The 26,749-nt window shown below is 53.5% G+C and overlaps 1 protein-coding gene across 16 annotated transcripts; it reads left to right on the forward strand.

Annotated features, from left to right (window-relative positions):
* Positions 1-2,047: 2,047 nt before the first annotated feature.
* On the forward strand, positions 2,048-26,511 carry DHX30 (DExH-box helicase 30). Of its 16 annotated transcripts, none has more exons than XM_081160594.1 (24): positions 2,048-2,136; positions 3,930-4,024; positions 5,365-5,404; positions 6,063-6,117; positions 9,628-9,723; positions 10,731-10,759; positions 16,496-16,626; positions 17,250-17,360; positions 19,819-20,016; positions 20,438-20,558; positions 21,143-21,292; positions 22,012-22,164; positions 22,472-23,308; positions 23,549-23,624; positions 23,707-23,811; positions 24,063-24,238; positions 24,482-24,688; positions 24,778-24,859; positions 24,931-25,124; positions 25,236-25,395; positions 25,512-25,669; positions 25,752-25,855; positions 25,946-26,085; positions 26,188-26,511. In XM_081160594.1, exons 8-24 carry the CDS (start codon positions 17,299-17,301, stop codon positions 26,439-26,441), a joined length of 3,177 nt encoding a protein of 1,058 aa, XP_081016720.1. In that variant the 5' UTR covers positions 2,048-2,136; positions 3,930-4,024; positions 5,365-5,404; positions 6,063-6,117; positions 9,628-9,723; positions 10,731-10,759; positions 16,496-16,626; positions 17,250-17,298; the 3' UTR covers positions 26,442-26,511. The 16 variants fall into 16 exon arrangements, 15 of the variants coding, with proteins under 15 accessions (XP_081016720.1, XP_081016717.1, XP_081016723.1 ...); XM_081160591.1 differs by having other exon boundaries at positions 2,065-2,136; positions 19,730-20,016; XM_081160597.1 differs by lacking the exon at positions 5,365-5,404 and adding an exon at positions 13,572-13,751 and having other exon boundaries at positions 2,065-2,136; positions 19,730-20,016.
* The last annotated feature ends 238 nt before the right edge of the window (positions 26,512-26,749 follow it).

The following is a 26,749-nucleotide window of genomic DNA, read 5'->3' on the forward strand; positions in this document are numbered from 1 at the left end:
AGGAAAAGATCTTCCAAAAGAAAACTACCCCTCTACCAGTTTCTATTTTCCTTTGGGGTTCAGATCAAGTCTTTATCACTTAATTTACAGCAGCATTTCAAGCATAGCATGTATGGAGCCGAATCCACCATCTGACTCATGTCCCTTAATTATGTTAACAGTGCATAATCTCTCCAGTCACCCTGGTACAGATCTCGAAGTCCTCTCTCCACACACCTGTGGCCAGAGCAGCCTAGAGCCCTTTCCACTGCTGAGCATAGTTCAATCCATTGCCTTTCACCGAATTAGTATCCTAGCTTCTATTTTTCCAGCTAATTCTACCTTCACATGTCCAGAATAACCTTCCTAAAAATTAGCTATTTTACTTTCTAAAAGCAGCTAGTTCACTCTCCTTAGAACTGTAAAAAAATAAAATAAAAAAGATTACAAATAAAGTCAAAATCTCTTAAGAGTAGCATTGTCCACTCTTTTTTTTAATGTCTTTATTGATTTCAGAGAAAGGAAGGGAGAGGGAGACAGAAACATCAATGATGAGAGAGTCATTGGCTGCCTCCTGGGGAACCAAGCCCACAACCCAGGCATGCGCCCTGACCGGGAATCAAACCTCCATGTCCTGGATCACAGGTCTATGCTCAACCACTGAGCCACACCGGCCGGCTGTGCACTCTTTTTGCCTAGCTCTCTAAAGCCCGCACACACACCCAACTGTCCGGTCACACTGTACGGTATGTCCTCGGGAGTGGCCCCTGTTCCCACCTCGAATGTTTTGCTCACATGGTTCTTTCTCCCTGATGTTGCCAGAAACTCCTTTCTCTGAAGCCCTGTCACGCTTTGCATTTCCTCTGCAGCATTCATCGCTTTTGACTCGCCTCCGCGCCCTCACCCTCTCCAGCAGGCCTTCAAGCCCCTCGAGGGCAGGGTCTCTGTATTCTCCACACCCGCTTGGCGACGGCCAGGCAGCGCCCCCTAGTGTCCGTGCGGGGGTCACCCCCACACACCAGGGCACCGAGCCGCGCTCAGAGTAAGAGAATAACCACTCGAACGAATGGTGTTCCATGCCCACCTCCCCCACCCTCCTGTCCAAGTGCAAACAGAGAAAACCCTAAGTACTTGTTGAGTGTGTTCGGACAAGAACGACGGGCCACGGCACCGACTGACTCTTCCTCTGTCCGGAATGGCTCCATCTTAAAGGCACAGTCTAGGTCTTTCCTGCCGGGACCTCCTGACGCAGCTCCAGAGCCACCCGCGCTCAGTGCTCTCCTTTGGAAGCTGGATGCCACCAGGACTCACACAAGGGCCTCGCCTAAGGGACCGCAGCACACAAACAGGGGCAATGCCCTTTCTCGAGGCGACAGGGCGGGCGGTGGCACCCCCAGACCCGCGCAGCGGCACTCGGGCCAGCGAAATGCCACCAGGCCCTTTCCCCAACGTTGTGCATCCACCACGCGCCATCACGCGGACGTCGTCGTCCTAACAATCTCGTGAGGCAGAGCTGCTCACCTCCCTAAAGAAACAGGAGACCGGAGGGAAGATGGAGCAGAGAAGAGGCGGGGCCACGAGCTAGGGCCGGGAAGGCGGGTGGCAGCCCACAGCCCGAGCTGGATTTCGTTCCTGGCTCGGCCCTCACCCGGCCTGTTTCCTCACTCGCACCAGGGGCGCGGGGCCAAGGCCTCCACCCGCTCTCTCGCTCTCTCTCTCCCTCTCTCCCTCTCTGCCGGACGCTGCGGCGCCGCCTGGGGCCCAGCCAGGGCTGCGCGGTTCCCAGGACCCCAAACGCACGCGCTCACCCCTTCGCGACTCGGCCGGAAGTCCCGCCTCCGCCCGCCCTGCCGTCCCCCATTGGGCCGGGCGCCAGGATCTCGCCGCGGGTTGGCCGTTCTCCGGCGTGAGCCTCTGGCTACCTCAGCGAGGCCCAAGAGGGGGACCCGCTCGAGGTCCGCGGAGACGCAGGGTCGGCCGCGGGAGGCGGGGCCCGAGTCGCGAGGCTGGGAGCGCCCGGGCTGCCGGCGGGACTTCCGCTTTGGGACCCGGAAGTGGCCGCGCCGCCGCTGGTGGGAGTTGTAGTCCCGCCGTGGTTGGGGGGGCCCGCGGCTCATGCGCGGTGCACCGAGGCTTGTTTCACATCTGTAACAACAGGTGAATTGGGCTTTTTATTCTCCCCTTTCGTGTCCCCTCGAGGAGCTTGCCGCGGCTGGGGATGATCGGCGCGAGGAGGGGTCCGAGTCCGACCGCCGGCTTGGCGGAGAGTGGGGCGGAGAAGCGGGCGGGCCCGAGGAGCAGGCCGGGCATCCTAGGCCTGCCCGGGAAGCCGGCCGGGCCGAGCCGTGGGCAGCCAGGCCTCGGCCTGCCGTTGCCATGGAGCCGGGGCGGGGGCGGGGGCCAGACAGGTCCGCTGGGGCCCGCTTGGTAGCCAGGGGCTCCGCTGGGGCCGCGGGAGAGGCCGCTTCATTGGCGCAACGACGCCTCCGCCTCTGGGGATGCTCCGTTTCCCGAGGCAGGGCCTGGAGAAAGCCCCTGGAGTGCCCTGGGACCTTTGTTTGCCCCCCGTTCGGCCTGGGCCGATCGTCCAAAGGGAGGCCTGGTGCAATCTGGCCCCCCTGGCTTGCCCCCTTTTGCACCGACCTTGTCACTGGGGGAGGCCAAGGGGTGAGGTGTTCTTTGTTTGCGGTGGTGCCTTGTGCCATTTCGCAGGGGAAGACCTCATGCATGCTGGGTTCTTTGTTTGCAATGAACTGGAGTCTCAGGGGTCCTCAGAATCCCAAGCCAGGAGTATGGCGTCAGCACGCTGTCTAGCTAGTCCTCTTGTAGCAGCATTCGTCACTTTGTGATTTTGCAAGGCAGAGGTGGTCCCACTTTGCACCCCCAGTCCACAGGGGCTTGCCAGACACTGCTGCAGGTGGGCCGCAGATGGCCACTTGCAGACTCTCAACCAGTTTTTGGTCGCAACTTACTGGCCGGAGTAAATGAGACATTGTCTGGTAGTTTCCTTTGCAGTTTCTGTGAAGGCAGTAATCCCACTGTCATTGTGGGTGTTGACCACATCTTATAATTTACACTTACATCTTGGAGTTTTGGAGTTTCCAGGAGGCCTCCTTTGGTATAGTTTTTAGGATTTGGGATAGTGCTTTTTGTGTAGCTGTTTAAGGTGCTAAGTAAATACATTCTTTGCTGAATTTTTTTCAACCATAAAGGGTGTCTCTTTACCTTCAAAAGGTATTTACTTTCCATGTGTTTTAACTTGTGTAGCTGTGGTCCACAGTTGATCAGTTAGACACTTCTTGCCCCTTTCAACTTTTGAAGTGTTATTGCAAAGACTGGCCCATGGTCCGTCTGGGCCACAGCACATAGAGAAGTAATGGAGTATGAGCCAGGAAAGCTTCGGAGCTCAGTCCCTAACCACAGATTTACATTCTGCCCCGAGGCAGCTGTGGGATCTTGGGCAAGTTGTGTAACCTCTGGGAAAGAATTCCTACCTCACTGGGTAGTTGTAGAGATTAAGTGAGATAACACCCATAGAAGTCCTTTGTAAACTCTGAAAATGGTGTTCAACTTCTAGTTATTTTCCTAAACTGGAAGAGCTGCTTTACCTGCCTTAGGTGAACCTTAGTCATGATGGGAGCGGAACTCAAAACTACAGCAGGCCGAGCTCTGGGCTTGGAGAAAATGCTTTCAGAACTACAGGCTCCTCTGCCAGGAGATCTCTCCCTTGGTATCTCAGAGGTGCTGACGTAGGGCAGCTCACAATTTGGTGAGTCTAGAGTGGGTCACTGCAGGTCCTGAAGTGAGGCCAGTGTGTCCAGTGTGTGTATTTCATGCCACTAACAAAACTTGTCCTTGTCAGAGTTAGTAAATGAATTTAACTGATCCGGGAGCAACTTTCTTTCCCCGAGAGGGCCATCTCTTTAGTGACCCAGCATTGTATTTCCCAGGAGGAGGCCCAGCCTCGTGATGAGGAGTAGCAGGGAGAGAATTCAGCTCCAATTCAAAAGCCTACAAAATCTGAGATTTTCACTGCTCTGGTAAGGTAAGTTGATTTAGTTAACGCACACAAAGCAGTGGTGGTCTCATGCTCAGCCACACTGTAAAGCAAAGGGCATGTATTAAATTCATTTGTGACTGTTTTGGAAGAAGGTATCATTTTTAATTAGTCAGTATGGAAGCTCTCTATCCTTGAGTCATTCCATAGCAACTCTACCTGGAGTCAAGTAGTGTTTCATTGTGCAAGAAAACTTGATGTAATATTATTTTACTTACCTCTAAATTATTTAAGAGAAACACTGAACCGTAAAGATTTCCAACAAGGAAGGCAGCTTTCTTTTTTATCTCAATGAAATTTTCTAGAGCTCTGTAAAATATCTCTAATAAAAGATCCTATCTTGAGCCCTGGCCAGGTAGCTCAGTGTCGTCCCGATACACCAAGGTTACAGGTTCATTCCCCAGTGAGGGCGCATACAAGAATCAACCAATGAATGCATAAATAAGTGGAACAACAAATCTATGTCTCTCTCTCTCTCTCTTCCTTCCTCTTTCTGTCTCTAAAATCAATTTTTTAAAAAAGAGCCTATCTTGAATATCATACTATATTTTTTGGACTGATACTTGAGTAGAGTTAGTTATGATATGTTATGTGAGTTAGTGTTGGCATGGAGGGGACCAGGGACTTTTCAAAAGCAAAACCAGAAGTCTACTTACAAGCAAATTAGCTTATAATTTCTTAGCAAGCGTATTGTTTCTTAATCACTTAGATGTTTTAGATTTTTTAATATTCAGATTTTCTTTAAAATTAGAATCTCAAATTACACCTTTTTTCCTTTATTTTGGATAGAAGGGGCCTGTGGAATGTAATTTCTTAAAGTAAATTGAATCATTGTTGATATTGTATTGAAGTTTTCTCTCTGAGCTACCATATCCCATCGGCTGAAATTTCCGGCATCTCTTGGGGAGAGGAGGTCATCAGGGCAGACCTGCTATGGACCTGAGAGATTCGGCCCCAGGTCAGCCCTCCACCCCCACTGCCCCATGATTTGAGAATGAGAGAGAACGGTGGTCAGGAGCAGGAGCGTAGGTCCCATTAGACTCCTAGGAATACTGATACTATCATGATTTGCTGGAGCACTGTGTAGCTGTTTTTAAACTAAGGCCACATAATCATACTGCACCAACCCAAGAATACTGAATTATTAAAAACATCTGTAATTTTGAGTTTGAGTGCTTTTTGAAATGAAATTGTTAAACCAGAGGTGCTACTTGTTTGTTTTTTTCAAGTCTCTAGGTAGATTCCTCAGTTAAATGCACTGATGAGCAAAATGCAACAAAATGTTTTGCCAACAATTAAACTTTGTTTGTTTGTTTGTTTGTTTTTAGAGAAGGAGGAAGAAAGAGAGAAAGAAAACCCACAACCTAGGTATGTGCCCTGACCCGGAATCGAACCCATGACCTTCTGGCACATGGAGTGACGCTCCAGCCAACTGAGCCACAGTGGCCAGGGCCAACAATTGAACCTGTAACTTAACGTTCGCCGTCTCATAGAGACTCCTCTGTGAGAAGCTTTAATTTTGAATCACTATTTAGTTATTCTTTGATACTGTCAGTCCCGTCCCATCCCCAGAGACATGACGAGGTTTTGTGAAAGCCCAGTAAACCAGTTTGAACTTAAGGTAAGGTAGCCATCAATGCGATTTCCTGGTGCTGTGGGAGAAAGGGGTCCATGTAGAATTTCACTTCCTCCTAGAAGTCCCAGGAACACTGCAGGTATCTGATGCGATGGAAACCTGTGTCTCTCGGGATGAAAAGCATTGCCTTCTGCTGAGCAGGGTCTAGGACTTGTAGGACAGAGGCAAGAAGAAAGCTCGCAATTAGAAAGAAACAAAGATGTAATTAATCACTGTAACATGGAGATGGCCCTTCCATCCTCAAGACAGGGAGCAGCAGTTGGGGCTCTTCGGTGATGGACCCCATTTTCCTTGTCTCCTGGACAGTGCTCTCTGTGTTACTGAAGTCTTCTCGGGGGGTTCCTGGACTGGGAATATTAACCATGGCCTCTCGGCCATCCTTCTTTTTAGGATTCCAGCTTTCCCTCCTGGCCAGAAATGTTCAGCCTGGACTCATTCAGAAAAGGTAAGAAGGTCACTGTGCTGGTGGCCTCAGGCCCTTCCTCCCTGTGATGGGCAGCTGTGAAGGCTGTGAAAACCCTCACCCGTGTTGTCCTTGGATCACTTAGAGTGACTTTCCAGAGCTTTTCCTCAGCCTTTCTCTTGCATGGTGCTCACGACCTGTGCCACCCCTTGCCCAGGCCTCTAAAACTCCTTTGTAGCGTTTGTCATTTGACTTTCTAGGCTATGGAGGCTTTCCATTAGGGTGACATTGTTAGCACCCAGTTTAGAGGGAGCCAGTGCAGGCTCACTGAGCAAAAGCTCTGGACCCAGATACCTGTTCACGCCGCAGTTCTGCCCCTCACAGAGGAGGTCAGAGCAGATGACTGAGCCTCTCTGCCTCTATTCCCTCAAGATCTAAGTGGGCCACATCATAGGGGTGTTCCAAGGATCAGATGAACTAATGCATGTAAAGAGCTTAGAATAGGGCTTGACACCTGGTAAACTCGCAATCTGTGTTAGCAATTAAGTAGCTCCGGGACTTAGTACAGTCTCATTTGGGGCCTTGCTCTCCACACAGGTAAGTGTTGTATTCTTACCAACAACCACTTGATGCTTGGAGGGTCTCAGGGAAAACCATTAATTGCTACCGTGAATATTTTACTTCAGGGAAACCTATCTTTTCTCAGTTACCTGACTATAAGGCTGAGTGCCCTGTCTTGTCTCCTGAATGCTGGAATCACTTGTGGTTTGCATCATGACCTTGGCATTTTGGTCACGTATGGCCTTGTAATACTTTTATTGTTATATAGAGTGTTATTTATCTCTTACAGAGGTATTTTTAATGCTTTATTTATTTATTTAATCCTTACCTGAGGACATGCTTAGAGAGAGGAAGGGAGAGAGAGAGAGGGAGAAATGTCGATTGGCTGCCTTCTGTACGTGCCCTGACCAGGGATCAAACCCACAATTTGGGTATGTGCCCTGACCAAGAATCAAACCGGCAACCTTTCGGTTCACAGGATCATGCTCAACCACCTGAGCCACACCAGCTGGACTCTTATGGAGTTTTTCTGTTTCTTTGTTCTTCATGATGAGGTTATGAGTTCCCTAGAGTGTCATGAACCTTGAGAGGAAGGAAGTGTAAAGTGGTGTGAGCCTTGGGGGCTTCCCAGTCAACCTGGCTGGGGGTCGAATCTGGTCCCCACTAACAGTAGAAAGGTGTTAGCCGATTGATCCTGTTGCCCAGCCCCTATTTTCAGGGGTATAGTGAAGACTAGAGATGATGTAGAAAAGCACTTGGCTGTGGTTGGTCCCCAGCCCCTAGACTTGATAAATGTGAATGGTTGGATTTATTTGGGGTGCAGACTGTAGCCAATGTTTTGCTGGAGGGTGGTGGTTGGTCTCAGCATGCGTTGCGCTGTGTGGCTGCTTGATGGAGCATCTGCTGCATATGGGACCCTGGGGTGGAGACAGCTGTTTCAGAGATACTTCCTGGTACTCAGGGGCCTCCCATCTCTGTGGGGTGGGCCATTGGTGGTTCTGATGGTGATGGCCACAGCAGTTCCCTGTGCCAACTCTTTGCTATTGTGTAATTCCACCAAGCTGTCAACACTTCCCAACTGGAATGTTTATGTACCTGGAAGGTGACCTGTTATTGCCTTTGCCAGCACCTTAACACAGGTGTCTTGTCTCTCGGCTGTGAAGACATCAGAATCAGGCCACAAAGAGCAAGCTGAGTCTTTTACAGGCAGGACACAACTGAAAAACGCTGGAGCAGCGGTGGTCAGAGAGGGCTCGATGAGGTTGTTTTGGGATTAAAACAACTTTGCCCCAATTACTGAAAATGTTTAATGAGATCATCAGTAATCATCCAATCATTTCTTCTTTTTTAAACCTAGCATCCTGGATATGAATTAGGAACCCTCTTCAAAGAGGAATGGAGAGGGTGAGCTGGTCGATTCCAGCCTTAGCTTCAGGCAGAGGCTGAAGATAAACCTTGATCCAAGGCCCTTTGTTCCGGACGCCCCTGCAGGCCTTTCTGCTCTAACACTACTACATGTGTTTTCTGCAAAAGCACACACCTGTAATGTAAGAGGGCCTGTGGGAAAGTAGAGTTGAGGCAGTACATCCACAGCTTTATGACCGGAGCAGGACAGAAATGATCACTGGTGCCTGGGAAGACGCTGTGGCCACCGGGGCAGGCAGCTCAGTGGATGCTACAAGTGCGCGGGCGATGCAGTGAGAACGGGCCGCAGGGGCCCAGGCAGCGCAGGGAGGGGCGGATCCACGCTGCGGGGTGCGCTGCTGGGAGTGTGGGGGCAGAGGACCTGAGTGCAAAGACTTGCTCTTCCCCAGCTTTTATTATGAAAATCTAAAAATACTGAAATGTTGAGAAAATTGTATCTACCGCCTTTGTTCTCTACGGACACTCCATTTTAATTTTGGAAAAATGGGGCTGAAAGGGCTTTTACTTTTCCTGCTGAGAACTGTAATTCCACTCCTGCATTTTCTGCGTCCTCACCTTAGAAGAATTACATTTGAAGCGGGGGTTCCTGTGCTTTGCTGATTCATCCTTCTGTGTACCAGCTGTGGGGCACTAACTTACTTTACAGAAGTGGGCATCAATATAGCAGAACAGGCTCTTTCTCAAATGTGGAGGGTAGTGTGTCCCTGCTCCTCTCCTGCCTCTTGTTTGAAACCAAAACCAGTGGGGCAAAGAGAGCCAAGAGCTCCTGCACCTTTCCCCAGACCAGTGAGTCTCTGATGTTTTCACCATTTAGCGGGTTTAAAGACCCTCAGTCCTTCTTACCTATAGAAGGCTCAGTGGGGTCCTGATTTTAGTTCATGGAAAGCAGATTTTTGCAGCTTCTTAAAATGTACTCCAAAGGTCACCCGATAGGCAGTATTTAGTCTCCAGTTGAATGGAGATATTTGAAATGGAAACCACTAACTTTTAGAAAGAGGGAGGAGGCTGCTAAGTGTGGATCTGGTCTTGGCTCTCAGGGAGGACCCAACAGTCAACTGGCCCCTCTTGCCCAGTTCTTAGAGGGAAAGAGTGCTTTGAGATCTGGTGGCTGAAGTGGCCATCGGGAGAGCCCAGAGCAGATTTAGGGATGATGACCATAGTGGAAGACAGGTAGGTGGAAGAACCCAGAGGATTTACATGGTACATGGCTATCTGGTTTTCCTCTGTTGTCCTGCCTCATCCTCACAACTTAACGCTAGGGAGAAGTGCATGGGATGGGCATTAAACTCATAGAGGGATCTAAGGGAACAGAAGAGTTGGGGCGCTTTTTTGAGAGCCAAGGAGGGATCTCTACAAGGCTGTCACACATCACATCTATAAAAGGCAACTGTCTGGCAGTGGTGTGGCACTGGTGACACTGTTCCCAGAACCTGGGACTGGCTCCAGATATCGTCCAGCAACCCTGCTGCCCAGAGCCCCTCACATATGCTCTGGGGTGAGTCAGTCCTGGGGTTTCTAACTAAGGGGTGAGAATGTACCATCCTGATGCCCTCTCTCTTTCTCCAGATCGGGCCCAGCACAGGCAGCGTCAGTGCAAACTTCCCCCACCCCGCCTTCCACCCATGTGTGTCAACCCTGCCCCTGGAGGGACCATCTCTCGAGGTAAGGGAGGAACCTTGCCTCCAGCACCAGCCTGATCCAGAGTCTGTGGGGAGGCGGGCAGCTGTGGGAGCCAGGTGCCAGGGCACGGGCCTCCGGAAAGGGAGTGAGGAGAAGTGGGGCTAACAGACCAGTTGAAGCCCTCTAGGTGAGATCATTTGGAAAGGTTTGGGTTAGTTCATGATCCTTGGCCACGTGGCTTAGACCCTACGGTCTCATTGGCCTCCTTGTGTGAGCAGGAGTGAAGCCTAAACTCAGTCTGGATGCCGAGCAGCCTGGAGGGTTTAGATTTCCTAGGCAGCCCCTAGCTCAGGTGGCCTAGAGAGTGCAGGGTGCTCACAGTAGGGCCAGAGCAGGGAACCCCAACTTGGCCCAGGGCCCTTCCTCTTAGAGACTTTGGGGATGCCTGGCAATCACTTCCCCAGCCCCTCAAAGCACTTTACTGACAGTAAAATCTGCCTTTCAGTCCATTTGGCAAGGTAGGCTCCCCTTTTGATTGGGGAGAATGTCAGAGCCCCCCACAGGTGACAGCTCACCTCAGGTCCCACTGATACCCAAGGCAGGCCTAGTAATAGGACCCAGGGCAGCACCTCTGCCCGTGAGCTCTTTTCCAGGTCTGCTAAGACCAGTCCTGCCAGCTGCCCTTGTCTGCCCCATTGGCTGCTTGTTCACACCCCCCCCCAGGTGCCCAGCGGAAGAACACCATTTCCGGTCATGGAGTCTGCCTCACGTGGAGACAGCATGCCTCCTTTAGGCTCTGTCTGTAAAGTGCTTTGTAAAGAGCTCAGGAAGGGTGCGGGGAGCACAAAGCACATGCCCAAGTGGTTGGCACATGCACTGCCCTCCTGCCGCAGGGGCCCTGACTGCGGACAGCAGTCTAGAAAGAAGTACTTCCAGCCCCTTTGACCGTTGACTTAGGTATGAAAGAAATGCCACCCCTTACCGTTGCCAAAACAAGAGTTGATTGCCCTTTTTTTTTTCTTTCTTAAAATGCCCTGTAACTCGAAAAGGCTGAACGTTAACATTTCCAACATGGCAGGTGAGTGGCTCTGAGAGTGGCAGGTGTGCTTTGGCTAAGCTTAAAGCTGGTTAGTTGGGACTGAGCAGGCCGCATGGACAGGCCGTGCCTCCTTGAGCACATGCAGAGGGGAAGGTCGCTGCCCTGGGGAGGGCAGCCCAGTGGCCCCACTCTGTCTTCCCCAGGGGAGAGCAGACCCTGAGCCCGACTGTCTCCTCACAGCTGTGCCTCCAGAAGGCATCCGTGGGGGTGTGTATCTCTCCCTCTCTCTCCTTCTCTCTCTTTCCCTCCCTCCCTCCCTCTCTCTCAAGCTAGAGAAAGGGTTCTTGTCTCTGTTTCTTAATCACAGAAGCAACAGACTTCTTAGTCTGCATATGACTGGGACCTTTCTGCCATGTTCCTGGTTCCCTAGAGGCTTCACCGGTGCCTTTGCCCTTAGGAAGGAAGGGCATGGCAGATACAGTCTCTCTGGTGTTCAGATAGCAAAACAGCGCTCAAGATCCCAGTCACTTGAATAGGTCACAGTGCCCCTCAGAGTCAGATTTGGGATTGGAGAAAACTATCATCTTCTTTCCCAATCTACCCCTCCCTCTACTGCCCCCTCTGACCAAGGCCGCTTTCCAAGGTAAAGGGTGAGAAAACAGAGAAACTCACCTGTAAGCCTCCCTTGCGATTCTTCTCCACCCACGCGGATCGGAGACTCAGAGCTCTGGAAAGCACCATGGGCGAATACTGCTGGCAGGATCCTGGGGGTCACAGGGCTGGTCTCCCCTGTCCATTCTCTCACGCAGATGTGTCCTCTGCACCGTGTGCCTTACTTATGTGAATAAGAAAGCCATGAGGATGGGTAGGGTGGCCACCCAGCCCCTGTAGGTCCCCTTACCTTTCTTGTTGCCAACCACGTGGACCATTTCTTGCCGTTTTGACTATCCATAAAGTATCTAACTCTGGTTGAGTCCATTGGTAGACGTTGGCCAAGACCTCCGGTTGCTTCAGGTGTTGGTGGTCCCTCTCAGTTCCCCTCTAGAAATTCTCTGGTCTGCTCAAAGTCTGGACTGTCTTAGGCTTCCTCCTGTTGGTTTTTCCTGGGGCCCCCAGAGTTTAGGATCCTAAGACATCCTCCATTCAGCAGATCCTTTACACCTAATTCCATGCTGCTGGCAGTTGGTACCAGATGATACGCTTGATCCAGAAGTGAATGGTGAGACCTCTGAGCCAGTAACCTTTCCTTTTTTTTAGAACTTCTCTTTTCATAGGCAGAGGAGCCTATACTCTCTCCCCAATGAATGGAGAGTGGAGGAGAAGGCTTATTAATGTTGGTGGGAAGGAGGGGGCATGCTACACGCTCTCTTTAAGGTCCCAAAGCAGGAGTTGGCAAACTTGCTTTGAGGGTCAGAGTAAATACTCTAGGCTTTGAGGGCCATATGGATTCCCTCGCAGCTACTTCACTCTGCCATTACAGCATGAAAGCGGGAATAGATAATACATAAAGGAACGAGCATGACTGTGCTCCAGTAAAACTTTATTTATGAAAACAGGCAGTGGGCAGATTTGATCTGCCGGCTATAGTCAGGCCACCCCTGCTCTAGATCAAGGGGGAGAAGATCACGGAACCAGAAGAGTTCCAAGCACTGGTCTAAGAGTTATCCTCATTTTACAAGAGGCAATGCGGTTTGTAGGGGTGAAATATTTGCTCAAGATGACACCAGTTGTTAGAGCCCAGGGGAAGTAAGTGAAACAGGAGAAAGGGACAAGGAGCACCCTGAGAACCAATTAATTTAAGATAAAATTTCAAACATCTGTTTGAAATGTTTTCTCAAATAGAGAAAATGGTGTTATGAAGAACCCCCATGTACCTGTTACCCAGCTTGAACAATGAACAACTCATAGCCAGTCCCTCCATTTTGGCCCCTTTGGAAGCAGATCCATGGAACCATAGCATTTCCACCTTAGCCAGCTAAGTGGCTGTCTGAGCAGAGTGCTGTACTGAGGGCTTCCTGAAGCACCGAGATGGGCCCAGGTCCTACTTTCCAGATGCAGTCTTTCTGTCTAGGCTGTTGCCTTCAGCTTTCAGACATCACAGTTTTCAAAATTTGGTCTCAGCCCCTGCTGCCACTAGATGATTTGGTAAGCTTCTGGATTCTTTTGAAAGAATTTGGGCCCCTAATAACCCTTGAAAACTCCTGAAGCTGGGTAGATGCCTCAGTTTTTGGCAAATTAAAGTGCCACTTGGCCAAATTAAAAGCCGTTGGAGAATCATGTGCCCCAAGGGTTTTGCCATCCCAGTGCGGATGATCTGGGCAGGGGGGTTGATACAGATGGTCGTGTCCCCTCATGAGGTCAAATTATTATTGCCAAGGCTGCCTTTCCTTCTGCCCCTTTCCTGGTAAAAACCAATAGAGGGGGAGTGGAAGAGCGGGAGGTGACGCTCCCCCATCCTGCCCTGGGTCTGTCTCAGACCTCAGAGGGCAGGGTCTTCTCCAACAGAGCACTCTGCAAAACTGCCTTCCAAACATGCACATTTTATGCTAACCACAGCCATGCCAAGGGTAAGTTGGTCCTGATTTTCCTAATTGGTGACATTGCCCATGGTTCACAGCTGGCAAGTGGTAAAGTTGGGACTAAGCCCAAGTATTAGTACTCAGAGCCCATGTTCTTGCCATAGGCCAGCAGTTCTCACAGTGTTGGGAACTTGTTAAAAAGGCAGGTTCTCGGGCCCCACTCCAGACCTAATGAATAAGAAACGGGGTGGCTCCTAACAATGTTTTAATAACCTCTCCAGGGGATCACCAGTGTCAGATCTAGAATTAAAAACCAAAACCCTCCCTCCCAGCTTACCCCCAACTGCCCTGCCAACCTCTGACCAAGACCTTCTTCCAAGCGACTGAGGCTACCCCTTGCTGTCATTGTCACTGCCTCGGCCTGCAGAGTCAGTGCGATTCCCAGCTGACCCAAAGCCCTGCTCCTCGGTGCCATAACAGGCAGAAGAGGAGTGAGCCTGGCCAGAACCCAGGTATAGTAGTTTGGAAACTGAATCCCATCTGGCTTTCAAACAAGTAAGGGAGGGCAGCTTCACACTCCCACTACTGGACCAGCTCAGTGTTGGGCATGTGCCCAAGTCGGGCATTTTTCACCTCTGACTCCAGCCGTGGGGAATAAACGTGGTCTGCTTATGTTCAAGAGGTCTCCCTGCTGTGGCTCCAGATCCTTCCCCAGGTTTCCTTTGTAAGCCATTCTGCGCGACTTGCCAGGGCAGGGAGAGGTATTTATGAGCCCTGGGCAGGACCGGGAGGGTGCTTCGTTTCCTAGGCTGAGTACTGAGCTCAGGCCTGCACAGTTTCCCAGAAAACCCCACGGCCCCTGCCTGGCCAGGATCCAGGGACGAGTCCGTGGGAGTGATTTCGGCAGGGCCGAGCCCGGGCGCGGAGGCCCTGGGCGGGGGAGGCGGGAGCCGGCCGCTCGCTGGGCGGTCTCGGCTCCGCCCGGTCCGCCCGTCCGGCAGGGGGCGCGCGCGGGCCGCCCGCCCCGCCCTCCGCGCCGTCCCAGCCCCGCTCCGGGTCCGCGGGGGCCGGCGGGAGAGCGATGGCGGCCGCCAGGAGGTTCATGGCCTTGGCCGCCGGCGTCTCTTCGCGTCTGCCGCCAACCGGTCCCCGTGCCACCGGGCGACAGGGACGCTCGCGCGGCTTCTCGTCAGGCTGCGCCCGTCCCGACCGCACCAAGGAGGCGGCGGAGGCCGAGGCCGGCGTGGCCCCCTGCGGGCCCGCGGAGGGCGACGGCGGCATGGTGAACGGTGAGGGCGGCCGGGCCGCGACGCCCTTGACTCCTGGGGCGGCAGAGCTAGGGCGCGGGCCCCACCGACCCGGCGGGCTGGGCCCCTCCGACAGCGGCCGGACCGCCACCCGCCGGGCCGCAGCCCGCGGCTGTAGTGAAGCTCAGCGTGGCCCGGCCCGCGGGACCCGAGCGCCTGCGCCCGGCGGGGACCGGGGGGCGTGGGAGAGGGCGGGTGGACGCCCGCCTCCTGCGGGGCCGGGGCCGAGGACTAGAGCGGCGGGGTAGGCGCGTCCTCGCCGGCGCGGGAGGGGCCCGAGCGCGCCTGGCGCTCAGGGGCTCAGACGGTCGCTCTGGGGGCCCAGCGCTGTGCCCTCCGACCGTGCAGGGAGTGAACTGGTGAGCATCCCTGCCCATCGAGGCACGATAGAGAGCCCTGGCCAGTTTGCCCGGTGGTTAGAGCGTTGCCCGGCCGACTAAAGGGTCCCGGGTTTAGTTCCGACCAAGGGACTTGTACCTTGATTGCAGGCTCGACCTCCGGCCTGGCCCTGGTCCGGGCGTGTGGGGAACACCCAGTGGATGTGTTTTTCTCCCATCGAGGGTTCTCTCCCTTCCACTGTCTCTGAAATGCAATGAAAAAAATATCCCCAGGTGAGGATTTAAAAAAAGGGAAGGACTGAGAGAGCTGAGCTCTGCGTGCCCACTAGAGCTGAAGGGGGTCATCAGTGCACGTCTGTGTTGATACCTGTGGGTCTAGTGGGCTGCTTAACTCTAGGTCCCTCCATGGGATCAAACCCTTTTGAATCTACTTAGTACTGTTTCTTGACTGCTTGATTCTTGGTTCTTTTACAAGGTATCATTTAGAGGGAGCCAGAGTCAGACAGAACCCTCCCACTTGGCCAGTTGGCACAGGAGTCTATTCCAAGGAAGCAGTCTCAACTCAGTTGGCAGGGTTACATCAGATCTCCTGGAGGAGCTTTTTCAAAGTACAGAGCCTTCCCCAGCATCGCCACCATTCTCAGGTGCCCTGTGGGGATCAGGGTCTGTCCAGTGCTATGGAAAAACTCCCCAGGTGATTTATGATTGACTCATGCAGGTGCACGTGTGTATATCCACCCCCTCTCCCCCTGAAGTCCCTTTTTGGAGCTGGTTTCAAGGTGAATATAATGCCAGAGACTGGGTGGAGAACGGAAAGGCTTCCCATCTCTTCTGGTCTCTGACCATGGATTTCTTGGAGGGCAACTCTTATGCTTTGGGGCCTGCCCTTGTATTTTTAGCTGTTCCCAGCAGACTTCTCCTTCTGGCTAAGCCCAGTGTCTGGCACAAGCTATCTCTAGGTGGTCTTCTCATTCCTTTGTGCTCTTGGATTGATCCAAGTAAAAAAACTTGGTGTCTGATGCCTCCTCCCAATACTCAACTCCAGGGAACTTGGGAAAGGAATAGCTCACGCCTGTGTCTCGGCTACAGAGGTCTCTAATCAGTGTCCGTACACATCATCTGACTCTAGGGAAGCCTTTTGCAGGATGCTGGGGCCTGGTATTCAGACTCTGGAGCCAATACTTTTTATTTTAGGAGGGGCCTTGCATCGTCTTGATCTAGTTTGCATCGTCTAGTTTATGTGTGTGGTGGATTTTTGTTTTGTTTAGTACCTTCTTCCAGACATCAGAATAGGGGTTTGTTGCCACCTAGGCTTCTGCAGCTGACGTATGAAATCAGGAACTTGGGTGGGAAGAGGATGCTGGCTGGTCCCCTTTGTGGTATGTGGGTCATTCGCCCTCCTTCAGAAGAGGATCGTGCAAGTGGGCCTAGCCCCACTTTCCCTTGTGAACCCCGAAGCCATCCCTCCCTCTTTTTCTAAGATGTTCCTGGGTGGTTTGGGGTCACGAGCCAGCATCCTCAGTATCCAGCCCAGGGTTACCCCGACACACTCCCCATGGAGTTTTTAAAAGAACAAGACCAGCTTTAATGCTTTTGTTCTTGTTTTCTTAGCTTCTAGGGACCTATTAAAAGAGTTCCCACAGCCCAAAAACCTTCTCAACAGTGTGATTGGAAGAGCCCTTGGCATCTCACATGCAAAGGACAAACTGGTCTACGTGCACACAAATGGACCGAAGAAAAAGGTAACTCACTGGTGGCAGGAGCCTGTCGGTCTGACTCAGGACAGAGACTGGCTGCCCTTTTCTCCCTCAGATTTCTTTGTCAAGGAGGCCATTTCTGAATTGAAAACTGTCAGGAGACAATCTCAGAGCAAAGTTAGGTTTGAAGAAGAGCCTGGATTAGGGGATGGGAACACAGGGCAGGTGAGGCGAGGAGCCCTCATCTTGTGTAACACAGGCTTCTGCACCGAGGTCTGGTTTTGGTCCCCCACAGACTAACTCGGACTGCGGAGGGTTGGTGTTGATGATGGAATTCCTGCTCCTAGAGTCTTGTAGGCCTTGGGCCCCACCGAAGCATGCAGGCAAACCATTCTGAATGAAGATTTTTAACCATAAAGATGGGTTCCACCTTGCCCTCTGACTAGAACATGGCACTTTGAAGAAACAAAACAACTCGAGGTGGGACGAATGGCTTGAGAATGGGAGAGTTATAGCTTTATGTGGAGTTAATAGTAAGGGTGGATTCTGTCCTGCGCTCAGCTCTGCTGCTGGAAGGGCCACAGCTGTGCTCTCCTGTCTCCCTGTGATTTGAAACAACTTTGCAGTCTGGGGAAACAAGGAGCCTGATCCTCTCTTCTCTTCCCCAGAAAGTCACCCTCCACATAAAGTGGCCCAAGACCGTGGAGGTGGAAGGCTATGGCAGCAAGAAGATCGACGCTGAGCGGCAGGCTGCGGCCGCGGCCTGCCAGCTGTTCAAGGTGACCCTCCCCTAGCACAAGCCATGCAGACCTCCCTCCTGGGAGACTCCTTGCCCCTTGCTCTGATGGTCTTTCAGGCAGAGGTTGACAGGGTTTTCCACTACTCACCTGTCCTGAGCCCTTCCCACCTCATAGTTCCTTTCCTGCTGTTTAGCCAACTAGGGAATGGATTTTCCCCACTATAGTTACCTACTTTGTGGTTTCACAAACCACAGAGAGGAGCCCTGTATGAAAAGCACTCCCTACATGCAGCACCCTGGGTGTGCTTCCACTTTGGTTTCTGGTTTTCTTCTCCTACTGTTTCATGTGGGTTTCTCCCTGTAGCCAGATAGTCCTCTCTTACTTATAATAGAGGCATGGTGGTCACTTCTCTCACTTCCCAGTGGTTGGACAGGGGTTGCTTTCAGTGGTGCCGAGCTTCAAAATTAATTCTTACCTACCAGGATGCGTGAAGGCACCTTAAAGCCAGCCCGTGAGCCGCAGGTCATGGTCACAGTCCTCCCCAGCCACTTCTCTGTTCCCTCCTATATTCATAGCCTTTTTTGGTTTGTTTGTTTAATTGTGGTAAAATACACAAAATTTAAAATTTACCATCTTAACCATTTTTAAGCATACAAGTCAGTAATATTAAGCACAGTCACATTGTTGTTGTGCAACCAGTCTCCAGGACTTTCTCATCTCTGCAAAACAAACTACCCATTAAACGACGACACCCTGTTCCTCCTCACCCCACATCCTGGCAACCACCATTCTGCTTTCTGTTTCTGGGAATTTGACTCTTCTAAGTAACTCACATAAGTGGAATCACATAATATTTTGTCTTTTTGTGGCTGGCCTAGTTTACTTACCATGTCTTAAGGGTTCATGGGTGCTAGAGCACGTGTTAGAATTCCCATCTCTTTAAGGCTGAGCAGTAGTCCCTTGTATGGATAGACGACGTTTTATCCGTCACCCGCCAGTGGACGCCAGGTTGCTCTACCATTTGACTGCTGTGAGCAGTGATGCTTTAACGTGGATGTACAAATAATCTCTCCGAGACCCTGCTTTCCATTCCCAGAAGAGGAATTGCTGGGTCACATGCTAATTCTAGTCTTAATTTTTTGAGACACCACCACCCTGTTTTCCACAGTGGCTGCACCGATTTCCGTTCTCACCAGCAATGTACAGGGTTCTGGTTTTCCGCATCCTTACCAATGCTGCTTTCCTTCCTTCCTGTTTTGTAGTGGCCGCCATCCTAATGGGAACCAGGTGGTATCTCACGTGGTTTTGACTTGCGTTTCCCTTATGACTGATGATGTTGAGCATCTTTTCATTGCTTAGTGGCCATCTATCTGTCTTCTTTGGAAAAGCATCTAGTCAAGCCCTTGTCCCATTGTTCAGATGAGTGGCTTGGACTTCTTTGTTGTTGCGTCACAGGAGCTCTTTATATGCTCTGGACCTCATAGCCCTTTTATTCCCTGATGCCTTTGCCCACAGTGTTTCAGTCCATCCGTCCCCCCCGGATGTGTGTAAGAGCTGCCCTCATGCTTGGTGTGAGGTGCTGGCAACACAAGGGCCACAGAGAGTGCTCCTAGAGCTCCGGACCTGAGTCTCCCAAGCCTGTGCTTCAGTCCTCTGCTCCTTCTTCCTTACTCCTGGTTGCCTGCATTTCTGTTCTGCCTCTTAGATTCTGAACTCGGGGGGCAGGGACCAGGTCTCCCCTCTCCTGCCGATGCTCAGGGTGGCCAGCTTGTTGCTTTTGTACATACCAGAGACTTAGCAGATGTTCTGTTTGGTATTCTCACTAGAAAACAGGGAGGCAATAATACATTTTAAAATAATATTTTTGTATAAATGGCTTTAAAAACGTTACAGGTTATTTCTGGAATATGTTCCCAGCATAGGATTCTTTTTCCTGAGGCAAGTACCTCAGTCACTTCACCCTGGTTTTGATTCTGTTCGGTGATGCCGGCGCCCATCACATTCCTTATGGCTCTAGGGAAGTGCCCTCTGAGCCTTCCCGGGGAACATGGGGCTCCTGTGTCAGAAGGTGTATCTGTTTTATGGTGTGGGCTATACAGGTCCTATTCACTGAGGCTCCTTAGATCACTTAGTGAGTGTATCTGTTGCCCTGTGGGGTTTGGGATTGGTTTTTGCATTTTGTCCAATAGGCATGAGAATTTCCCTTGTCATTTTCACCTGTCAGAGCTAGATATTTTTGGTTCTCTCTATGCCCAGTTCTGGACTAGGGCCTGAGGCAGGAACACAAGTGGGAAAGCGTGGCTCCTACATGAAGGACTTAGGACGTAACTGGGCAGGTTCCGGGCAGGTTCCAGGCAGGCCGAGCTGTGAAGGTGCTGTGGACCCTCACGACGCCCCTTTCCCCCCAGGGCTGGGGTCTGCTGGGTCCCCGGAATGAGCTGTTTGATGCAGCCAAATACCGCGTGCTAGCCGACCGCTTTGGCTCTCCCGCTGATAGCTGGTGGCGCCCAGAACCCACCATGCCACCCACTTCCTGGCGGCAGCTGAATCCTGAGGGCATCCGGCCAGGGGGACCTGGGGGCCTATCCCGCCCCTTGGGCCGAGAGGAAGAGGAAGATGAGGAAGAAGAGCTCGAAGAGGGGACCATTGATGTCACCGACTTTCTGTCCATGACCCAGCAGGACACCCCACTCAGGTACAGCTGGAGGCAGGGGAAGCTGACTGCACCTTGACATGGGAATGGGAGGGATGCTCCCTGGGAGCCCCCTCTGCCCCACGTTTCTGCCTGTGTGGCCCACTATTCATTAGTATGTCTGCCCAGTGTTGGGGGAGGCCGCTGTGGTCTTGATCGTGTGGCTGGGCTTTTGCACAGCAGCAGCATGGCCAATCCCCAGTGCACACTTGGTCCCTCAGAGGCGCAGCAACCACTCTGCCTGCCCCCTGCCCTTTGATGTGTGAGAGTCACAGGCCAGCAGAGATGCCCTGCCTGCCATTTTTTCATGACTCCTGGCTGCCTGCTGTAACCACTCAGTGTCCTGCTTCCAGGTTCCCAGAACCTGAGGGGTATTGGCCCTAGGGGGAGAGAGCTTTTTCACCTAAACTTTTGGTCCTCCCAGGGGGGGTTCCCTTGAAATGACAGACGACGACAGTGCTATTAGGGCTTTGACCCAGTTCCCGCTTCCCAAGAACCTTCTGGCCAAGGTGATTCAGATAGCAACATCGTCCTCCACAGCTAAGGTAAGCTGGGAGTTCGAGAGGGGTGGGTGGGTGGGGAGCTGGCTTGGTCATGCCTGGTAGGTTGGGAACTACAGGTGTGGGAGGGAGGAGCAGCAAGTACAGAAGGGAACTCTCACAGGAGCTCGGAGTGGGCTGGGGGCCGTGGGAGTGGGAGACCCATATGTTCAAGCGTGGCAGGGGCGTGGTGTGGGCGGCTGTCTTGCTGCGGTGTGAATTTCATCTTTGCTGCCAGGCCCAGGGGCTTTGGTTAAGCAGAGCTGCTCTCCAGGTGTGAGGCCTCTTTGCTCCCCAGGATGTGCCTAGTTTAGCACACGCTGACCGCTTCAGCCCACAGCTGCCACCACACCTGCTTGCCTTGAAGGTGCTGAGAGGACAGTGGGTGAGGAGGGCAGGTAGTGGCATTGCTCAGGCATCTTTAGCTATGAATTGACAGCACCGGAGGAGAAGCCAACAGGGTTTGCTTCTGTCTGTGCAGTGGCACTTCTCACGTGGCTGATACTTGGCACCTGCTAAGCTGGGGATTAATTCCATGTCTGGTTTCTGAGAATGCCTTTTTATAACCATCTTCCTCTTCTTTCCTCTAGAACCTCATGCAGTTTCATACTGTGGGCACCAAGACCAAGTTGTCCACCCTCACCCTGCTCTGGCCCTGTCCCATGACCTTTGTTGCCAAAGGGCGCCGCAAAGCAGAGGCTGAGAATAAGGCGGCAGCCTTGGCCTGCAAGAAGCTGAAGGTGAGTCCAGGAGGGTCCCTGGTGTGAGCAGGAGATGTCTTGGATTCCCTGCAATCATGGGCAAGTTGGTCCACTTTTCCAGGCCAGGCCTTTGGCCTGGGCACAGAAGTACCTGGTGTCCCAGCCCTTGCTTCTCAGGCTGTGTGGCTGCTGTTTCCAGGACTTCCCCACAGTTCCTCTAGAAGGGCTCTGTCAGCGCAGCCTTTGAGCACTGTGGGCCAGAACCTTGGTGAAGCTGACAGGAGACATGCCCATCATTCTGAATGGCATGAAGCTGGAGAAACGGTGCCTGTTGAGTGGCAGACTTGGTGTCTAAAAAGATCTTGAGAACCTGGGCTTTGTGACCAAAATGAATAATAAGACATTTATCTGGGATGAAGATGGAAGGCGCAGTCGACATCAAGGTGAAGGCAGCGTGGCCTGCCATTGGCAGTTCCTTTGAAGAGGATCTGGAGGTCAGCAGATGCCCCATAGTGGGGTTAGCATCATGACTGCCTGGGAAGTTAGTGATTTAAACCTATGTCAGTAGAGGTTTAGTTTGCATAGCAAGACAGGAAAGAGGCCCTGCTTTACTCTGAATAGTCAGCTAAACCTTTGGTGCATGTTTGGCTCTGGGAACCCCATTTTAGATACAGCCAATGTTGAGAGGTAACGAGAGCCTGGAGAATAAAGGAGGTACAGGGATGGGTACAGAAGAGTCACATGTGTCCCCTCTGCAGAGCCTGGGCCTGGTGGACCGGAACAACGAACCACTCACCCACGCCATGTACAATCTGGCCTCTTTGCGGGAGCTGGGCGAGACCCAACGCCGGCCATGTACCATCCAGGTGCCTGAGCCCATCCTCCGCAAGATAGAGACTTTTCTGAACCATGTAAGAGAACCCCTCATGTCCCTGTCCCCACTCGCCTGCCTCCATTTCCTCCAGACTGAATGTTTCTACCTATAACAGGCAGTAGTAACTCCCTATTTTCCCCACTGGGGACAGAGCCTGGGAGCGCCTTTGCCCCGAGAAGCTTAGCCTTGCTCATAAGGGTCCTAGGGCTGTCACGAACTGAGTCATCTGCCCAGGGGTTGGGCCACAGCATGTGACCCAGTGAATCGCCTGGAGAGGGGCTGGGTGCGAAGGAGGAAGGAGGTATTTCGTGCTCACCACTTTGTTTGCCTCTCCTGTCCCCCAGTACCCTGTGGACAATTCATGGATCTCCCCAGAGCTCCGGCTGCAGAGTGATGACATCTTGCCCTTGGGCAAGGACTCAGGGCCCCTGAGTGACCCTATCACAGGCAAGCCCTACCTGCCCCTGTCAGAAGTAGAGGAGGTGCGTTTGAGCCAGAGCCTGCTAGAGCTGTGGCGGCGGCGGGGGCCCATTTGGCAGGAGGCCCCCCAGCTCCCTGTGGACCCACATCGGGACACCATCCTCAATGCCATTGAGCAGCACCCGGTGGTAGTCATCTCCGGGGACACGGGCTGTGGGAAAACCACACGCATCCCCCAGTTGCTACTGGAACGCTACGTGACCGAGGGGCGTGGTGCCCGCTGCAATGTGATCATCACCCAACCACGCCGCATCTCAGCTGTATCTGTGGCGCAGCGGGTCAGCCATGAACTGGGCCCCTCCCTGCGCCGGAATGTGGGGTTCCAGGTGCGGTTGGAAAGCAAGCCTCCAGCCCGGGGCGGGGCCCTGCTCTTCTGCACTGTGGGCATCCTGCTACGGAAGCTGCAGAGCAACCCCAGCCTGGAGGGTGTGAGCCACGTCATCGTGGACGAGGTGCATGAGCGGGACGTGAACACTGACTTCCTGCTGATTCTGCTCAAGGGCCTGCAGCGCCTTAACCCAGCCCTGCGGCTGGTGCTCATGAGTGCCACAGGCGATAATGAGCGCTTCTCCCGCTACTTTGGTGGCTGCCCTGTCATCAAGGTGCCCGGCTTCATGTATCCTGTTAAGGAACACTACCTGGAGGACATCCTGGCCAGGCTGGGAAAGCACCAATACCCACACCGACACCGGCATCATGAGGTGAGGGGACATGCGCCCACTTCATCCCACCAGGGCTTTAGGCCATTCCTCCCTGTCCCCTTGGCTTGGTGACCTAGGGCAAGTTACCTGCCCCAAGCCTTGGTTTTCTCTATAGAAATGGAATGATTGGGTCTCCAAGATTCGGGTGTGGTGAGGGTTGCAGGTGACATGTCAGGTGCCTCAGCCTCACTGAAACCCTCTCCCTGGGGCTGTGACTGGCCTCTCTTCCCCCTACCCCAGTCTGAGGATGAATGTGCACTCGATTTGGACCTCGTGACTGATCTGGTTCTGCACATTGATGCCCGCGGGGAGCCAGGTGGGTGCTTTCCCCTTCTCTCCCCCACCCGCCCACCTCATGTGCTGGGAGCAACTGCTCATGCCTGCAGGGCCTTTTACAGGTGGGATCCTCTGCTTCCTGCCTGGCTGGCAGGAGATCAAAGGGGTGCAGCAGCGCCTACAAGAAGCCCTGGGCATTCACGAGAGCAAGTACCTCATCCTGCCAGGTGAGAGCCATGTGGAGGGCTTCATGGCCCCCAGACACCACTCCTGCCCTCTGTCTTGGGGACTGACCCAACTGGGACTCAAGGGGCCAGGGTTTCTGACCAGACTGCACTACTTTTTGCTGGTTTTGCAACCTTTCCTGAGCACCTTGACCTGGGCCTCTCACAAAAAAGGTGAAAATTCTTGCCTTGCCCTCATCATGGGGGTTCTGGCAGAGCAGTGCTGTAACCAGTGTGTGCTTGCTGCCCACCAGTGCACTCCAACATCCCCATGATGGACCAGAAGGCCATATTCCAGCAGCCACCAGTTGGGGTGCGCAAGATTGTCTTGGCCACCAATATTGCTGAGACCTCCATCACAATCAATGACATTGTGCATGTGGTGGACAGCGGTCTGCACAAGGAGGAACGCTATGACCTGAAGACCAAGGTGTTACCCCATCTCCTGGGTCCAGCCAGCCCCTGGGGGAAGAAATCCAAGTTCCAAGGTGGCCCCCAGTCCAGATCAGCCTTGAACCTGCTGTGTGTGTCTGGAGAAGGCCACACTTCTGGGGTCTCAGTATCCCTGTTAAAGAAGGGGGGCTGTTCAGGGGTGAGGTGATGGCCAGGCACTGGGGAGCACCGAGGAAGGCCTGTGGCATCTGTGTTGCTGCTCACCTGCCCCCTCCCCCAGGTGTCCTGCCTGGAGACGGTGTGGGTGTCACGAGCCAATGTGATCCAGCGCCGGGGCCGGGCGGGCCGCTGCCAGTCAGGCTTTGCTTACCACCTGTTCCCGCGGAGCCGGCTGGAGAAAATGGTCCCATTCCAAGTGCCAGAGATCCTGCGCACACCCCTCGAGAACCTGGTGCTGCAAGCCAAGATCCACATGCCTGAGAAGACGGTAGGCTGGGGAGTAGTGAGGCGGGCTGGCCTTTGGAGTGGCAGGTTGGGTGCAGGCTCACAGGGAGCCCTGCTGTGCTCCTGTGGCAGGCGGTGGAGTTTCTCTCCAAGGCTGTGGACAGTCCAAACATTAAGGCAGTGGATGAGGCTGTGATCTTGCTCCAGGAGATTGGTGAGTGGGCAGGGCCAGGCTGGGCTGTGGAGTGGCTGTCAAGGGTGGGCCTGACAGCTGAGCTGTTACAGGGGTGCTGGACCAGCGAGAGTACCTGACCACTCTGGGGCAGCGCCTGGCCCACATCTCCACCGACCCCCGGCTGGCCAAGGCCATAGTGCTGGCTGCCATATTCCGTTGCCTACACCCACTGCTAGTGGTCGTTTCCTGCCTCACCCGGGACCCCTTCAGCAGCAGCCTGCAGAACCGAGCAGAGGTGGACAAGGTCAGACCATCTCTCCCCACAGCCCTTTGGCACTCCCTTGCAGCCCTCCACCACCTCCTGTCCTGAGGTAGCCTCTTGTAGCTCCTCCCATGACCCTCCTGCCCCTCCCAGGTGAAGGCACTGTTGAGCCATGACAGTGGCAGTGACCACCTGGCCTTCGTGCGGGCTGTAGCTGGCTGGGAGGAGGTCCTGCGCTGGCAGGACCGCAGCTCCCGTGAGAACTACCTGGAGGAGAACCTGCTGTACGCGCCCAGCCTGCGCTTCATCCATGGTCAGTGGGGTTCTATGTCTGGTCTCCAACCCCACTCCTCCCACCGGAACTGGGCTTCTGTCCTGCCCAGCCTGTGGATAGGGGGGCCCCAGGTTCACCCAACGTTGCCTCCCCAGGACTAATCAAGCAGTTCTCCGAGAACATTTATGAGGCTTTCCTGGTGGGGAAGCCCTCAGACTGCACCCTGGCCTCAGCCCAGTGCAACGAGTACAGTGAGGAGGAGGAGCTGGTGAAGGGCGTGCTGATGGCGGGTCTCTACCCCAACCTTATCCAGGTGCTGCCTTGGGGAGGGGCTGGCTAGGCCCCAGCCTCCTTCTCCATCCCCAGTTCCTTACCCTTTTCTGTCACCCCTGCAGGTGCGGCAGGGCAAGGTGACCCGGCAGGGCAAGTTCAAGCCCAACAGTGTCACATACAGGACCAAATCAGGCAACATCTTGCTGCACAAGTCAACCATTAACAGGTGGTGGTGGTGGGGTGGGGGCAGGCAAGGCTGGGCAGGGCAGCTAGGATGGGCCAGGAGGGTGGACTCACCCAGGCCTTTATCCCTCAGGGAGGCCACACGGTTACGGAGCCGATGGCTGACATATTTCATGGCTGTCAAATCCAACGGCAGTGTCTTTGTCCGAGACTCCTCCCAGGTGCACCCACTGGCTGTGCTGCTACTAACCGATGGGGACGTCCACATCCGTGGTGGGTACCTGCAGACCTCCCACCCCTCACTGCTCCTCTTGGGCTGGTCTATCCTCAGGGGCCTGGCCTCACCTTGGCTCCTGGTCTTTTCCTTTTCCCTAGATGATGGGCGCCGGGCCACCATCTCACTGAGTGACAGTGATCTGCTGAGGTTGGAGGGTGACTCGCGCACTGTGCGGCTGCTGAGGGAGCTGCGCCGGGCCCTGGGCCGCATGGTGGAGCGGAGCCTGCGCAGTGAGCTGGCCGCTCTGCCCTTTGAGGTACAGCAGGAGCACGGGCAGCTGCTGGCCCTGCTGGCAGAACTGCTGCGTGGGCCCTGTGGCAGCTTTGATGTGCGCAAGTCGGCTGATGACTGAGCCCTGCGTCTGCTGGGGCTGTGTACAGAGTGCAAATGTTTATTTAAAATAAAGTTCTATTTATCCCTTGTGAGCATCGCTATCCGCTGGGGGCTCCTCCCTTGGGGCCTCAGCACCCTGGGCTGTTGGCCAAGGTTCCCCAAACCTTAAGAATGAAGGTGGAGAGGCTGGAGCTCAAGGTCTTGAGAGGAAGGGGGTTAGAACCCACCCTCTCAAGAGCTTGAACCACCAGTGCTGCTAACCAGCTTGCATTGTTGGGCCAACCCAGTCTTTTCACAGCTGCTCCTATGGGTACCCACACCATGGGT

Source organism: Miniopterus schreibersii (assembly GCF_964146895.1).
Source record: "Miniopterus schreibersii genome assembly, chromosome: 15".
NCBI lineage: Eukaryota > Metazoa > Chordata > Mammalia > Chiroptera > Miniopteridae > Miniopterus > Miniopterus schreibersii.